General features: G+C 41.1%; 1 protein-coding gene across 6 annotated transcripts in view; it reads right to left on the bottom strand.

Moving 5' to 3' along the window:
* The window catches only part of actn1 (actinin, alpha 1), a 52836-nt gene that overhangs the window by 17543 nt on the left and 20077 nt on the right, over positions 1–15216 (bottom strand). For all 6 annotated transcript variants that reach the window (XM_067479214.1, XM_067479217.1, XM_067479218.1 and 3 more), the window contains exons 2-5: positions 9720–9834; positions 9349–9468; positions 3388–3474; positions 2751–2838 (exon numbers count right to left, since the gene is read on the bottom strand). In XM_067479214.1, the coding sequence (XP_067335315.1) occupies positions 2751–2838; positions 3388–3474; positions 9349–9468; positions 9720–9834 (410 nt within the window). The remainder of the gene's footprint in view (positions 1–2750; positions 2839–3387; positions 3475–9348; positions 9469–9719; positions 9835–15216) is intronic.

Raw genomic sequence — 15216 nt, 5'->3', positions numbered from 1 at the left:
TAACACAGCAGAAACTTTACCACTACCAGCCTCAATGGGGATGTCAAATCACAACTTCTGAATTTTGCAAAACTGCATATTTTAGGGCCTTTGTCACGATGTAAATGTGTGTGCTCACTTAGGGAAATAAATATTGTAACACAGACCACAGGCCTCTCTAAAGAAGAAAAAGTTGGCAACCTGATGGTGAAAAATGACCCATCACATTTTTTTCAAGGACTTGGACTACATTGGTAATCACGGCCGGTTTGCTTTTGAGGTCCAGATTCTGGATCATGTTCAGAGAAAAACCAATTTCTGCTTAGTAACTTTTATACTGACCAGACACTGTGCTTGCACTGGTTTTTTTGAGTAATTATCTTGGCGAGTGGTCTGACTGCAACTTGCAGTACTGACTAACAGATGTGGTCCAATTTTTACGGGATGTAGGAGCAGCACTCTGGCTCCACACTCAAATTTTTATTGAGTCATACAAGTTGATTTACTTTTCCACGTACAGTATAGGTTAAACATAAATTCTACTAATAATTGCATTTGCCTTATTAGGTTAAAATGGCATTAAGGTCTGTTTACTCTTCTGACTGCCACCGGGTGCTTTCATGTGAAAGTGTATTTAAGGAAGCCCGGGTTGATTAGTGCCAGGTGTGCTGCTGGTTTGTGAGGAGGAATAGTTTTTGGCCATGTTTAACATGATTAACATTAACACTGTGTTCTACTCTGTGACCCGGGTTTTGTTTACTTAAAGATCAGCGGGTGGTGAACACAATTTAGTTCCATAATAAATTCTGACATGGACAAATCGGGACTGATTCTCACTCTAGCAGCAGCTCAACGGCTGTTTAAGACTAAGTGCTTAACAAAGCAAGTAGGCACGTCGTGGGCCACAAAACCAAAACAATTAGTTAAACGAAGCTGAAAAGTCAGAGCTGCAAACTGAGGTGATAATTCTGTCTGGGTTCATTCTTGAGTGACACATTTTATGTCGTTAATAATGATTTCATCACTTGTTAACACAAAATATTTACTACAGCTGCTTTAAATGAATGCGTGATGTATAAGAAATTAGAGCAAAAGCACATTCAATTGTTCTACCAAAGCTCTTACACAACGGATGCAAATCTGCTGAAGGTAAAAACTCATTACGAAGTTCATTTAACGTCGAGTTAAATTGGATTTTGTAAATCAATGAGCATGTGTTTACGCGGAAGTCATATTTTTAGTTTGGCCTCCTGGCTTTTACTGATCACTGGCCTTGATGCTGAAAGCAGGCTGCCAGGATGTGCAGTATGTGCAGTGCAGTCTTTATCTCTGCTTGGAAGGACTGTGGAGCATTTAGTGGTAGCAAATAAATGAGATTGGTTATTTAATATATTACCGGCCATAAAAAGTGCCAGTAACACGAGAGGGACTTTTACAAGGTTTCTCCAATACGTGAAACTGCAGTCCTTGAGGGGTTCAGTACTCTTTCCCCCTGGGCCTCTCATCTCCTGACAGATGTACTGCTATCATCTCTCACACAGAGACCACATCAAAGACCTGGCCTCTGCTCTGGCAATCCTTCCTCTCCTCCACCAGGATCATCAGGCCTCTCCCTTTACCTTTTCCTGAAATGACCTCACCTCCACCTTTCTTTCTCGCCTCCGCTTTAATCCACATCAGACGATCACAGTGAAACTCTTTCAATAATTCAACACATATGGATGCAGCCTATAATTCAGGATCAACTAAACCTGCTCACAGCCAAAACCTAAAATACGAACAGGACACTCTCACATTCACTTTTTAAAGTCAATAACCTGCATCAAACAAATCTAATCTAAATCTAAAGGGATCTTCCTGCATTTCTCTGTTGGTTTGGTTTGTGCGAACATATCTGCTGCTTCTTCTTGGAGAACCATTGGTTTGCCATCTAAATTGTCAGGAATTTTTTATGAAATCATATTTATGCAATTCTGATTATATTCAATTCCTCGTGAAACAAATATTGAAAAAGAAAAAACAAAACACACATTTAACTAACAGTGGCCCAAGGGACATAATTGCAGATAGTGAAGTGGTTGATATTCCCTAAGAGGCTGTGTCTGAAGCTGAAGCTTTTATTTCAGTTTTTATTTCATTCCAGCAAAGATATGAGACTCCAAGAGCTGTGACTGACTGCTTGTGTTGTATCCTACAAGGTTGCGATGCTGGAAATGATCCAGTTTTCTGGCAGATTATCTCCCAAAATACAGATTTGATCGAGCACCTACTTTCTGGAAAGAAACGCAGATATTCAACTATTTCTTCACATCTTCCTAACTGCTATAAACATTTCTCTGTCGTACAACAGAGGGTAAGATAAGGCAGGCCATGTGGTCAAATCCCATTACAGCTGTATTTGTATTGACCTCACACCTCCAGCAAAATCTTTAAGCTTGTGGGATAAGAAGTAAGCAAAGACTTCTGTGGACTAATGTTTACAAGTTATGGCTCTGATGAAACTGCTAGTATGAATCAGAGAAGAGGCAAACAGCGTGAATTTTTCCACTGAGGTTTAGACCAAATAAAAACTAGTTGTAAACAAAATGATGCCCCCCCACCCCCTGTTTATTCACATTCATTGGCTTTATTTTCCCTGCTTGATGCAGACATGTGAGCTGCTGCCAACTTTGCATCTGCTCCCACAATCTCATCTTGTTAACTGTGACTGCATCTGCAACCTGCATGTGAGTAACACAACCGGTTTTTAAATTAATGTTCTTTCCCATCACCTGATGTGAAAGTTTTGGATGTTGACATTCTTGTAGGGCGCAGTCTTCCTCTGGCACCACAGCAGGAGGCCCTCCTTGGCAGACGTCTCTGCGGTTGGAAGGAAGGGATCATTGTGAATTTGGAGAAACTCTCAGGCTTTTTACTTTGACCAACTCTCACTTAATCCCTGTTTAGTGATGGATTAAGCGGAGGTGAGTGAGAAGCATTTAAATTGCTTCAGTGCATCATCCTCTCATGTTTCCAGTAAAAACAGTAAAATTAGTTTCAACTAAATACAATTACTTGAAAGACATTGCACTAAAATGTAAAGCTGAAAAAATAAGGCCTGCTCAGTTCTGGCATTTAAATTGGATTCAATATTAAGTGCACTGTATATGATAACTAACTATATCCTAAAGATTTCTTCCTGCATTGAAAAAGATATTCAAATTAACATGCATTAGCTGATGTCTATATCAGATTTGAAGCTCAGTGAGATGCGTGACAGATGTCCAAATACTGCGCCGCTGTGTCAATAAAAAGTATTTTCAATTGCAAATGAAGACACGTGTGCTGCAGCTCTTCACAATAATGGGAATGACTTAAGAAGTGTCTGGAAACGTTGCCCCACACACACACACACACACACTACTCTACCTTCCACAGAAATGTCCTGGATGGCAAAGCGGAGGATTATAGTCCAGATCATTCCCAGGGTCATCTTAGCATTGCCATCTACGATCTCTGAAACGAGGGCAAAACAATACCAATTATAATTTACACTGTCATAATCCACGTTTTTCAGATTTGACGTACCGATTTCCTGGTAAAACTCTGTTCAGACGTCTAGTTAAACACTGGCACAACTTTTATAAACATTCTTGGTCCTAAGAAGGTGAATCCCTCTGGGGACACCAGGAGGTTAAAGGCTGTGGTCTTAATTAAGCCACAGAAAGGCATTTTCTATCAAATCAGCTCCTTATATTCAAGGTCCCCATAGAAAAACTTTGATGATCGGCTACATTAATTTCCCATTTATACCCAACAAGTGCTGACATTCACAGTTCACTTTGTGCTCAACAATGCAAATAAATGTTAGCCTGTGATGCTACAGACTGTGTGTCCATGTGTGGGTATAACTCGAAATCTAATTTATATGTTAGAATGTAAACATTTATAGTTAACCTAAACATTTTATTATTAACTTTTCATTTCATCCAAGTTTAGCCCAGTTGTTACTAATATGTCTAGACAGCTTTTGTAAATTTTACAGGATAAACATCCACAGAGCAGATTAACATCCAAAGAGTTAAATACACAGTTACTGTCACTTAGTACATTTTCATAAGTTAAAGAAACCTTTGACGGGAAATCTTTTTGAAATAACCATTTAAATTATATATTCATGAACAACCTGTTCATGAATATATAATTTAAATGGTTATTGGCCTCTGAGGATACACAACAACCAGATAACCTGTTGGGTCATTGCCAAACTCCAGCCGCATGCCTTTTCACGCAGGCTCGGTTTAGCTCACTGTTTCTCTACTGAGGGAAAGAAAACAGTGAGTAGGCCCCTAAATATTTATGAATGAGATCTGTGATGATTCAGTTAAGCTGTCAATCAGATGTGTGCATGTGTAGCTGAATGAAGGGAGTGTGCCCAGTCCTCTCTGTATTGTTGATAAATCCACTTCAACAGGTCACCCTGTGTGACTGCCTTCAATAATCACCAGTTCTCCCTCTAATCCTATAAGACACGGGGCACGGCAGCAGCTCCACAGACGCTCGGCAGTGACGGGCAAACTTGCGACTGCGAGTTGTCAGTCAGATGTCTGTAGATGCAACGCAGTGTGAAAACCGGCTCGGACTGAATTAGCAGGCAGAAAGAGTCAAGCTCAGTGGTTCAGGCTGACACCCGCAGATACATGCAGAGATTAGCTCTGATGAACAGGGCTGATCAGCCTAGGGAAGGCTAACACAAATCCTGTTAATTCCATTTGAAACGTCCCCCTTGCCCCCTCATCCTCCACCCACAGCAAACCCCCTCGACTAGTCCCATCCCACAACCACAGTTAGCAGGGAACTGGGCTGCAGGACTGCTTGACCAGGAGGGGATTCCAAGCCACTAATCTGTCTGGAATTCTGGTCGGGTTTAGGATCATGTGTGAACCCCTAAATGAAATCCTTCTGTCCTTCATCCACTATTATATAATGCATGTCTTTTATTGACACCCACATGTCTTGTTTTCCTTTTCAAAATGTGCCATAAATATTTTAACAGTAAATTGAATAACTTTGGGCTTTGGACTATTGGACAAAGTGACCGAAAGCATTTGTTTTGGCTCGGAGAACATGTGACAAACTTTTTTTTTTACATTTTGGTCATTGTTATTCTTGACTGCACCCCCACATCTTAGAGATCACAATTAGAGATGAGTTTCAGTACAGGAGGATGAAAAGTTATGACATTTCACAGGTTGTCAGCAGTCTAAACCAAAACAATTTGCAGGATTAAGGTGATTTATTGATGTATTAATTGCAAAATCAGACAGTTTAAGTAGTTTGGCTTTAGGATCCTGCCTGGACCCTTGAGGCTTTTAACTGGCATGTTCAGCTGGTAGTGAACCACACAGAACACACTGGAGAAATTACAGTATCTGGTGGGGCTTGGGGCTGCCTCAGGATGCTGTAGAAGGAGCTGGAAAATGCTGCTGGGCAGAGAGGGACATCAGAAATTCACTGCTTGGCCTGCTGCCACCACATGACAGCTTCAGATAAGAAAAAGAAAAAACGTTTTAATGGATGGACAAGTTCGGGTCGACTCGTGCAATACAATTAAAATCTACTGTAAATCGAGTTTAACAGGTCCACCATCACCTCTAGTTTCAGTTTGTTCTGGGACCCTTCATTGCCATCAAATGTTCCTTTGTTGTTATTTCTGGTCATCTCTCTGCTTCAACTCAGTTTTAACTTAGACAGTTTTAGATACCTGGTCCAAAATACACATTTCAACAGATTACATCTCTGTAGAAAAAGCTTTCTTTGGACACTTAAGACGCTGAAAAGGGCAAAATATCCCCATCGTTGAAAGAAGCAATTATGACGGTTATCCCAAAGGAGGAAAAAATATTGAAGCTGTCAGACCTATTTCAGTTTTAAATGTCAACTAAAAAATATTTACTTAAATGACTGCAAACCCAGTCAAAACCTTTATTGCCGATTTGAATAACAGGATTTGTTTATTGTGGGTGAACAGGCCCAGATAAAGTAAGGTGCACACTACATATAGACAGGGCCTGTTTGCAGACGATTAGAGTGGCTCTGAAGTCAGCCTTAACGCAGAGATGGAATTTTACTGTCACCTGGAATTTTCTGTATCAAGTCCTACAGATATTTGGATTTTAAAAAAAGAACAGCACATTCAGGCTTCATATCAAAAACCAAAATTAAGATCAATGGAGATTTAACAGACAGCTTTAGTTTTCAGCGCAAAATTCCTCAAGGTCGTTGTTTCAGTCTTACGATTTTTGCAATCAGACGGAATGATAACCTGATTGGGAAAATTTTATTCTCAGGCTTTTTGCAGCTGACAATTTCTTAACTTTAGCAAACAGACGTTTTTATTTCCCCTTCAATTACTGACAGTTTTTAAAAATTTGGTCAATATTCAGGATATAAATTAAAATGCAGACGTTGACTAAACACCATAAAGATAAATTCTACATCAAATCAGAATCTAAATCAATTGAATAAAAAATGATCCCAGTAACTCAATTTTTGCAATGGCACAAATAGATTTATAAATGTATCTGGGCAGGCTAAAAACAGGAATCATATGGAAACCATTCCAACCACATGATGACAAGGAAGTACTGGCTTCACAGAGTTAACTTTTTTAAGAGGAAAGAGGAATTTGAACTTGAAAACCAAGATTAATTTAGACCTTTACCATTCAGGGAATTTTAAACAAATAAAAACTGTCTAATAAATTGTGGTTGAGAAACTAGTCAGAGCAGAGACAAACCCCAATATAAAAATTATTTCCAAACTATATCAGGGTTTACAGGTTCATTTAGAAAACAACTCCCTCTATGTTGAAGGACAACAGAAATTAGAATTAAAAATAGAAATATCACAGGAGGATTCTGTGTGCGTAACACAACACACTTCAACAAAGTCCAAAAAATGGAGAGAATTTGGATTTTTTTTTTTTTTTTATTAGTCCTTACATCAAAAGCAGGCAGCTCCATTTACAACAACAATGTCAGAGTCTGTGTGGGCCCACAAATGTTAATCACTCCCACATATGTTGATCCTGTGAGAAAATTGTCGTTTTTGTATACGAGGTTCCCATGGACTGCAGAACACTGTATAACGGACTGATAACAGAGGAAGTAAGAAACTAGTACCTTTGCAAAATTTAACGGGTTGCTTGCAAAAAAGCAATAACTAAAAACTGGTTTAAGGAGGAACCTCCCAGCCCGGAACAATGGAAAAACTCTCCCCCTTAGAGACAGAGGGTAGTTATTTTGCAGACAGTGGAAGAAATGAGTTGCGATGCACAATAAGGTTGCTGCCATACTCTGAGTTTATTTAATTAAGACACGACACATAGTTAAGCAAGATACAACAGTGACGCATGCCTCCAAGACCTTAATGCCCCCTTATTGAAACTTTTTGTTGTTATGAGGATTTCTTTAAACATGTGTGTCTGACTGTAAAAGACTAAAAGAAAGACCAAACACCAGAGGTTATTTGGTTTGTCCGAGTCCAGAAAAAAAGTACTATTCACAATAAGGTTTGTAGGTAACCCATACTAACTAAACATTATACTGAACAGTACCTGGTACCTGAAAGGCACTTTAAGCAACAAAACAAAATTTCTTCTTCTCTACTGTATTAGTGCAGCAGAATGCATCTTCTCAGAGATGAGCATATACAAACGCAGGGACTCAAAGCCCAAACTATCTGCATGGCTAAACAATGCATGGGGTAAGTAGAAAAATGTGCAATCTGAGTTAAACAGCGCTCTAAAAATATTCTAGTATTTTGATATCACTTAGGGGACAGATTGTTGTTTCTGTTTGCAACACACGTGTGTGAACTCTTTCAGTTCCAAACAATGCCAGAGGGGTGTGTGTGTCGCTATATTAGAAAAGACTGAGATAGAGAGATGTGCAGTGTTTACTCTGCTAAAGTCTTGTTTACTCTCCAATGAGAGGAGGACGGACATCCCCAAGTTATTTGTGCAGAACAAAGAGCAGCCTCAGCCCCTGAGGGGATTGCTGATCCTAAGATCTCCTCTCAGAAAATGCACTGCCAAGCAAACCTCCGCCGGAACACCCTGGAATAAGGATCTCATTAAACTCCACAGCAGCCAGCGACACTGCCATGGTAACGAGAGAGCAGGCCACAGATTACATTATACATAACTATTCACAACAGCGTAGAGGCTATTCATGAGGCTGATGAACTCATTAAAAAGATAAACAAAGTGAGATGGCGAAAAACTTCGAGGACAGTTTACTTGGTGGAAAGTTGTTTGGATTTCGTCATATGGTAAAAAAAAAGTCACAGTACCACAAAGATGTGACAGCCCTTGTCTGTGACATCATCAGTGACGACAAGCAGGCTTAAAGGACACCTTCACTGGTTCTAGTTTGGTTAGTGCCTGCTTATGTCATAAACGCCATTAAACTTCCCATTGAGTTTCCTCTGTCAAAATATCTCCCTACTTGTAGCTGAAAAGTGCCTCCAGATGACATCACTTGATAGGACCTTTTAGTTCAGATTATGTCCTCTGGTTGCTCACACTAGGGAGTTTGTAATCCCTAGATGACATCATCTGAACGCCTAATGATGAAAAACTCCTCTGGGTGATGTCATCTCGAGGAGCTTTTCAGCTAGAATTGGAAAATTGAATGAAATTTGGGGAAGTCGCCTTTTAACTACAAATTTACTTGAATGCTCAAATATTAGTTGTGAAACAAGCTACTCTAGCTGTAGTATGACACTCACAATCAATCCACCCAGGGGTGAAATACTGTGTAAAAGCAGCAGCATCTTACAATGTAGACTTTGAAAGGAAATATATCCGAAAGAGAATCACCACAACTGTGTACAGCAGTTTAAAGAAAGCAAGAATTAACTGAGTATGCACATCCTCTTTCCAATAGTTCTTCAATGAAACATTTTGGAGTGAAGAAACGCATCACCCATGAGCAAAGTTTCTGACTGAGGTGTTTTAAAAAAGAGTTTGGACAACAATGGGACCTGTAGCACAGAAGTTAATCGAGGCTGCAGAGTGACATATATTGAAAGGGAATAAACCCAAATCAGTGCTCGGTTTATATCTAAATATGGATTAATGAAGATATTATTCATTTAAAATGCCAGAAGTCACCATTTAACTCAGAATGCAGCAGAATGCAAGAAGTAACTTCTTAATAAAAGCAGTTAAATCTAACCGACTAATACTGTGCACCAATTCTTTTACTTTTCATGATGGAAGTATTTTTCTAGTTTGACTATGCATTTATTTAGTTTACATTTTCAATGCACTTTAACTGGGTCTGAGTACAGTACTTCCTGAATTCCAGCACCACTGACACTTACCTTCTGCACCAATAGACACTAGTTTTACTCCTTTGCTGGCGATGAAGTCCAGTGCTTTATTAACGTTGGAGATTTTGTGGACTCTCATCTTGCCTCTCTCTGGTTTGGCCAAGCGTTCGCCTGAACACAGACAGGGCAAAGTAAAGGATCAGAACTATGTCAGAAGAACGTGGTTGAGGTCTTGTTTTTTAGATTCCACTTTCAGATCCTACTGTGACTGTAATGAAAACGATAAGAGCGCCATTGATTTTATAATTTAACCCTTAGCAAGAGAGCAAACAAAGCTTGTTCGAAATATGTCAAACTATTTAGTTAAATCTGATCCTGTGTGCCAGTTCTCCCTATGCTTTCGGAAATAAAGAGCGGTTTACCTGAAATGACCTCCAGCAGCAGCATTAGTTTTAGTCCATCTCGAAAGTCCTCCTCAATGTTCTCGATCTGCGTGCCTGCTTTCCGCAGGTGAGAGTTACACCATGCTGTGAATGTCTAAAGAAAAGAGAAAAATGGCACCATCAGCCTCAGCACATTTACTGTAGGTGTGCAGTCTATTGCAGTTCATATAATGCATGTCTATGTCCATAATTACAGCGTGAGACGCCCAGGAGACAGCAAAGTCAGCATCTTTGCTTGCAAAGCAACAAAAGTTATTAAGGTTATTAAATTCACACTCTTCTACAGTGTGTTGACAGTGACATTAAACCAAGCAAGGCCAACACCATCATTGGCAGAATTGTATTTGGGTTGATAATAGGGCAGCAGGTTAAGCCAGATTTTGTCCAACGTGAAGGTTCAGCCAGTTGTCTGTGCATGATGTTATCTAACCTGACATCTGACCTTTTAGGAGGAGGTGGACGGAACTTCCCAACAGAGACTAATAAATGATGACATCAGATTTCGGATTTCGATGTCAAACTGTTGGGCGTTGAATAGGTTTGTTGTTTATGCACGTACTCCAACTTTATTGCATTCGCCTGGTGTAACGCACGTTCTCTGTGGAGACTGTGCACACTGGAGCATTGTATACTGTATACAGTAGGTGTAGCAGGCCTCGCACTCTTTGGCATTGCTGGCATGCAAAAAAGCTAATGGAAAACATCTGTAGCAGGAACTCAGCCGCCCAACAGAAGCTGGCATGAGGAGTGGGCCCGCCGTGCAACCCGCTGTGAACGCCTTTTTACGAGTTCCTGGGTTAATTACACCCAGGGCCCGAACATCAGGCACCATGTTTCCACCAAAGAGCTGAAGGAGGACCTGCAGGAGCCGAGCCAGGCGTTTATGAAAGCCAGTACTGTCTTTCGCTGGCCTGGCTTCCACTGCCAAGGAACAAAAGCCACTTAAAAGTCGCTGCAGAGCTGGTTTGGAGTACTCATGGAACTTCCGCAATGAGATCACTTAAAATTGAGTGGCATGGGGTTTCCACAACTATCAATAAACTGAAGTGTGGAAGAACTGGGTTTCAGATGTGTGCGAGTTTGCTGGCATGTGGCAGAGTTGCAACCAGTAAAAAAAGCTGTAGGAAACTCTGTGGACGTTGCATATGTGGAGGGAATAGAGCAGATTATATGGTGTTTTATCTCCAAGGGCAGAACTAACAGAAAGAGACCAATACTTAAGATTTATGGCAGGAAGACGCCCTCAGCCCATAAGATAGTGGATACCTCTGAACTTAGTCATTTAAAGCTACAACTGAAGCCAGTGCGAGTATTAGACTCGAAAATCAACGCACACTGCTCTGCCCAACCCTCCCTCTCCCTACACTCTTCTCCTTCCCTGCTACACGTTACCACGCTCTGCCCAGCATTCCAGGTAGTTACAATAAATAATAAAGCTGCACAACCTTCTCATTAGGCAGAAATACTGGAAACTCCCGGACTGCTTAGAAGGATGAGTCTCGAAAACTTTTACAAGTAAATACTTCTGCAGCACTGCCAGTGCTATTCAAAGAACTGTAGTCACGGGAGGCTTCGACAACAGTTCTCTACGTTAGGATTTGGAGCATTTTTCAAGTAAAACAAAAGAAACAAACAGTAAATTTAAGTCAAGCACAAAGAGACATATTTCAGTTCCTCCTAATCAGAAGTTGCTTTAAAGGCTTGGCAAAGATTTTAAAGTGTTGCAGCAGGGCTGTGGTGTCAGCAGCTGACAAGAATAATCCAGAATTTAATCAAAGTGTTAAACTATGGTTGATTGCCGACTCGGCAGGTTCAGGTTCTCACAGTGTTCAAGTGGGGGGGGTTTTGTTCCAGGATGGGATTTTCAAGACGTAGCAGTCCCCCTTTGGTCTCCTTCCCTTTTTTGGTTCACTTTCCCACAACCAGCTGGCAGCAGGAGTAAACTGGAAACTTTGACCTTGTCTGTCAGTGCATCAACCTCAAAATACTGCAAATTCACGTTGGCAATTAGAGAGGAAGGCACAAAGCGGGATGGGTGTGTTTTAAGTAGATAAAATGAGTGCATTTCACTTAAAGAGCCCTGCTTTGTGCTGCTTTAATGGGAACGGACAGCTGAAAATGTCAAAAAGCTTTGAGTCAAACTGCAAATAGCACAGTTGTGAAAATGAGTAAAAGTTCACAGAAGGAATGTTAGCTTATTAAATGTGCTGGAAGGAGGCTGCATTTGGCTGCTCTGGGTTGGACGACAGGCCTCCTCCTGACATGAATTAGCTTGGCCTCCTGCAGTTCCTCTAACTCTCTGGGTCACTGTGGAGCTTGGCAGCCGCTCACAGTTCAGGCTGGCAGCCACCTGCACTGTCACATGACCCGCTGGCTGTGTTAGGGCCAACACTCCCAGGCCCTTCAGGTGTTCCGGGGCTCTTGGCAGGGCACGGCACTCAGTTACCACTCCACTGGTCACGGGGGCAGATTAGTGCATGAGGAGACAGTCAGATGGGACACCAAAATGAAACGAGTCCAGACTAATCTCACCACATCTATACTGCAAATAGTGTGAACAGTGAGGGAAACGTAAAGGGAAGAAAGACGCCGTATTCGCTCTGAGTTCAGGGTAATTTTAATGTTACCGAATTTGGGATTTGTGGTGAACTCATGCTCCAGCAATGCCAGGAAGGTTACTTGAAAGAGAGTTAAGTTGGCCAAAAAAGATTGTTTAGATCTCATATTTGTAATAATAAATGCAGAGAACAAAATAAGAATGCGATGTAACACTGTTATCATGCTTTTAATACGGTTTCAATCCTAGCGCATGTAGCTTTAGGCTCAGTCTTTAATCCTATTATCAAAATAGACTCGATCAAGTCTGTATTTAAGATTCCTTTTATAGATGTCTTATATTTAAAGAGAGTAAGAAGACTGCCGGGCTTTTCCTCTCTACGCAACTCTAGTATGGCTTTGTGAGAGACTCCCAACACATCATAACTAATTGCTGCGGTGGACAACCGAGGGAGCTTAACAGAGAAAAGCAGTCTCTCAGAGTTCATTTGCTGTCACTCCATGAAAACTTCAGGCGCTGGGTTTTCCCTGTGCAGAAAGCACAAGTATGTATAACCTCAGGAGGTGGCAGAGGGAGTCGCGTCATCACAAACATATCAATAGGAAACTAGTAAACCATCAGCCACGGATACTCTTACAGTATTGCCAATACAACATTAAATAAGCAAAAACCTTTCTGTTCCGTGTGCCTTTGCTCAACCAACTGCACCGACTGGGAATTTCCTAAACTTCCAAGAATTGACTCCTGGTTAACTTGAGAACTGGTGCAAACTTGTTGCATTCTTCTGTTAATCATACGGGTTGTTGGAGAGTGGATTATGTAACAACACAATAAGAGCACAAGAGGAGAGTTTTTTTCCCCTCACAGTTGTGTTGTGGCTGCATTGCTCCACAACTTACAGTGACTGCATCGGAAAATTGTCATTGGCCATTGTTTTTTTTTGTTGGAAAATGCCGTATGCTCAGTCAGTCTGTTACAGGAAAGTTGGGTCAGGGCCACATTTATTACTGTGCCGCATCTTCTTTTAATAACACTTTAGGCATTTGGGAGCCAAGGAGACCAACTGCTTTATTTCTAATGTAGGAATTCAGCTGCTCAACAACCAACTCAACCTGTGTCACTTTTTAATGCACCAGATGTTTTCAATGGGTGAAGAGCCTTCACAGATGTGCCAGCGAGATGCTGGCGTTTGAACAAGTCAGCTGGTTCATCTATTCTTTAGCACCGAGGACACGGCCTCTATGATTTCCAAAAAGGCTTTCACATTTTGACTTGACACTGTAAATAGTTTTTAAATAAGACCAGGAATAGGGACTAACCCTCATGCTGCTGATTGCTTTCCTGCTAAACTGATTAACTGTCCTGTGTATGGAACATTGAAAAACAACTTAAATGCACACTATAATATTCCAGAGCTTATGGTGACATTTTAAAAATGCCTTGTTTTGTCCACAGTCCAACCTCCCTGAAAAAGGCAATATATTATAATGTGACAGCAAGCAAGCAGCACATTGTCACATTTCACAACCTGGTACTTGATGTTGATGCCAGTTTTGGGAGGAAATGACTCTTCAACAATTATGACCAGTTGTTCTTATTCTATGGGACTGAGACAGAGCACTTCTTATCTGCATCTCTGTGACTGTTATGAAATGTGCTCCATGCTGTGTTTGAGCTGCATAAAGCCCATCTCAGTGTGTCCATCTCTAGACTGCTGGTTGTATAAATGTAAGTCACAGTACTACTGTATATTTGTTTGGTGTACTGTGATGAGTCTTGTATGATCATGTGTGATCATGCTGTCCTTGCACAATTTGTGTCAGTACAGCCTGTGCTGTGAAACTCTGTAATCTGTTAACATGTCTGCTGCACAGACCAATTCCCGCTCATCAACACAATCATTGTCGTTACTGCAGCTTCAGGACAACATGTTGTGTAATGGGGGAAAGTGAACGCGAGCCCGACTGTGTCTGCGGGTGGAACTGGAGTGTTGTAAATTTTCAAGGGCCTCCCCTCCCTCTGCTCTTGTCTGCCTCGCCCCTAATCTCAGCCTCTCTGAACTAAGGCGGGCTGTAAAAACAATAGGGGTCAAAAGCGAGAGGAATCTGCTTCGCATCAGTATCAGGGAAAGTTGCCACTCAGCGTTATGTCCAATATTTTCCCACCGAACACAAAGTGGTGCAGACAAACTACTGAAGCAAATAAACCTGGACATTGAACTGTTGTGTGACTGTAAATGAAAGTGGGAAACTGGCTTTTACTGTATTTTTATGACATTTCCGTTAGACTGGTTAACTGTTTAGTCCACACAATATATGAAAATAAAGAAAATGCTCTCTGACAATATCACATCCAAAAATTTTAATAAACGTCAATGACGAAAACAGCTTCACAAGACATCAATAGGTACTTTAACCCCATAATATAAAATCCACTATCTCTCCTGGTTCCTTTTTCCACCTTTTTCTCTACTCCCTCCCCTCCCCTTCGTCCACCCCACCCCCACCACCAGTCCATTAATCAACCTCAGTTAGGAAAATATTTCCTGCTTTTCTGCCAGTTCCATATTAGTACAATACTTTTACTGAAACAAGCCAGCTCCTGAGAGCGAGCCACGGCCATATCTGAGCACACAGCCAGGCAGACAAGTGTAGGGGGAGAGAGGAAAGGCAGATATTGCTGGCAGTGCGTTTGACACAGGAAAGTGGTTTTCAACACTGCCGCCAGTTTCTCAAGCCTGAGTCTCCAGCTCAGGGTACCAGAGGGCCTCTCGTGTCCTGATGAAACCCCAGTATGGAATGATTTCGCTATCTTAATTCAAGAGCATTTTTTTCAATTTCAGAGGACACTTTAGGGATTTTTTTATGTTCAGATTCACTCAAAATGTCCCTGCTTCAGTTTTGCTCTGCTCGCACTCCA

This window comes from Channa argus, chromosome 16, assembly GCF_033026475.1.
Source record: "Channa argus isolate prfri chromosome 16, Channa argus male v1.0, whole genome shotgun sequence".
NCBI lineage: Eukaryota > Metazoa > Chordata > Actinopteri > Anabantiformes > Channidae > Channa > Channa argus.
The sequence above is the reverse complement of the archived record's forward strand: the minus strand, read 5'-3'. Positions and strand labels throughout refer to the sequence as shown.